We start from the raw sequence: 2,167 nt of genomic DNA on the forward strand, positions 1-2,167 counted from the left end.
TTTTTTTTTTATCTTTTTGAGACAGGGTCTTGCTCTGCAGTTCAGGCTGGCCTTGAGCTCACTTTGTAGCCCAGGCTGGTCTCAAACTGGATGATCCTCCCGCCTCAGCCTCCTGTACCAGAAATCAAACTCAGGACCTTGCACTTGGGAGGCAGGCGCTGTGCCCCTGAGCTATGTCTCTGGCCCTCTCCTTTTTTTCTTTATCTCACATGCACTGAGCACCTGGTTTGCCAGGAGCCAGAGATACAGCAGTGACTGAAACATGGTCCTTTCCATGAGCATTTCACAGTTTTGGGGAAAATGATACAAACATGTCAGTAAATTCACTAGACTAACTGCTGTAGGCAGCTTGGAGGTGGCAGGGGAGGGGAGGAAATGCTTGCTCCAAGAGCTCACTGTGGAGGAGCGACTTCCGGGTTTCTCTGGCTATGGAACCTTACGCTCTCACTGAAGACTCACATGGCCCAACTTCGCTAACTATTATGGTTGCTGTATGTTTGGAGTCAGAGGTAGACACAGCCCAGAGTCACCCCTCACGAAACCTCCCTTTGCTGCCCAGGAACTCTGGGCCACCCTCAGAGCTGCCCAGAATGTAGCATGAAGACTAAGAATGTCAGTCTGAGCTAAGAATTCCATCTTGCTTGTCTGTCTACCTATCTATTTGTCTGTCTATCTATTGAGACAGGTTCTCGTTATACAGTTCAGGCCAGCCTTCAACTCAGTCTGTAGCTCAGGCTGGTCTGAAACACACTTGGAAGTCCTCCTGCCTCAGCCTCCCGAGTACTGTGATTACAGGCGTGCGTCGCCACGCCCGGCTGAGCTAAGAATTTTAGAGAAGGTCCAGAGGGAAGGGCAGCATCAAGGGCAGGGGAGGCAGGAGAAGGGCATCACATCAGCAGCAGGGCAGCAGTTTAATGAACGGGGCCCTGGGGAGATCTCAGGCCCTTGTTTCAGGAGAGCCTCACATCTTCCTTTCCTGGACACAGGACAGAGGTGTTCCGGGAAGATCGGGGGGCCCGGCCAGATGCCACCAAAGTGCTCATCATCATCACAGATGGGGAGGCCACTGACACTGGCAATGTCGACCGGGCCAGCGACATCGTCCGCTACATCATTGGGGTGAGGGCTGCTCTCAGCGTCTCATCTTCCCTCTCCGACTCCCGAGCCCCTGCTCCTTTCTCTGTGGGCCAAACCCTATGAAGATCACAAAACTGGCCTGAGATTCGGGGGGCACCAGCTCTTCACTCTTCACTCCCTCGCAGATTGGAAAGCATTTTAAGAACCCACAAAATCAGCAGGAACTCCACAAATTTGCCTCAAAGCCCACGGAGGACTTTGTGAAGATCCTGGACACGTTCGAGAAGCTCAAAGACCTGTTCACTGAGCTGCAAAAGAAGATCTATCTCATCGAGGGTGAGCGGCAGACCCGGGGGAGGGTTGGGAAGGCGTGCACAGCCCCACAGCGGAGGCTGAGGCAGGAGGATCGCTGGGAGTTCGAGACCAGCCTGGGCTACAAAGTGAGCTCAAGGCCAGCCTGAACTGCAGAGCAAGACCCTGTCTCAAAAAAGACCAAAAAAGGGGCTGGGGATTTAGCTCAGCGGCAAAGCGCCTGCCTGGCAAGCGCAAGGTCCTTAGTTCGATTCCTGGTACCAAAAAAAAAAAAGTAAAAATCAAAGAGCCAGGTGAGGCGTATGAGGGGAAAGAGCATCCCTCAGGTAGAGAGGGGCTCATGCGGAAGCTGGGAGATGAGAGGGCCTGGCATGTCAGTGTCAGTGCCGGGGACGAGAGAAAGTTCCACAGGGATAGGAGCAAGTACAGAGAGGGAAGAGGAGGCTGAGACAGCGGCCTTCAAGGCCCTCATAAAGAGTTGCAGTTCAGTGTGACAAGCAAGGGGAAATAGAGCTTTTAAAAAGGGAAAAGATTGAAACCAGCCTGGGCTACAAAGTGAGCTCAAGGCAGCCTGAACTGCACAGCGAGACCCTGTCTCAAGAAGACCCCCCCCCAAAAAAAAAAGGGAAATGATATGATCTGATATCCATTTTTAAAAAAGATTGCTCTGGCGTGGTCTGGGGAAAAAAGCGTGGGAAGGATGGAATTGGGGAGCAGATTAGTAAGCAACTGCACTGGTCAGCCGAGGGACGAGGGTGGCTTGGGCCTGTGTGGAGGC

The 2,167-nt window shown here is 52.9% G+C and overlaps 1 protein-coding gene across 1 annotated transcript in view; it reads left to right on the forward strand.

The window, feature by feature from the left end:
- Positions 1-2,167, forward strand: part of Itgal (integrin, alpha L (antigen CD11A (p180), lymphocyte function-associated antigen 1; alpha polypeptide)) — a gene marked incomplete in the record, with an annotated part of 37,608 nt that overhangs the window by 8,928 nt on the left and 26,513 nt on the right. The window contains 2 exon segments of the mRNA XM_013504854.1: positions 987-1,119; positions 1,263-1,413. Of these exon segments, the coding sequence (XP_013360308.1) occupies positions 987-1,119; positions 1,263-1,413 (284 nt within the window).

The sequence above is a fragment of the Chinchilla lanigera genome, unplaced genomic scaffold, assembly GCF_000276665.1.
Source record: "Chinchilla lanigera isolate Chin_1 unplaced genomic scaffold, ChiLan1.0 scaffold00092, whole genome shotgun sequence".
NCBI classification, from domain to species: Eukaryota; Metazoa; Chordata; class Mammalia; order Rodentia; family Chinchillidae; genus Chinchilla; species Chinchilla lanigera.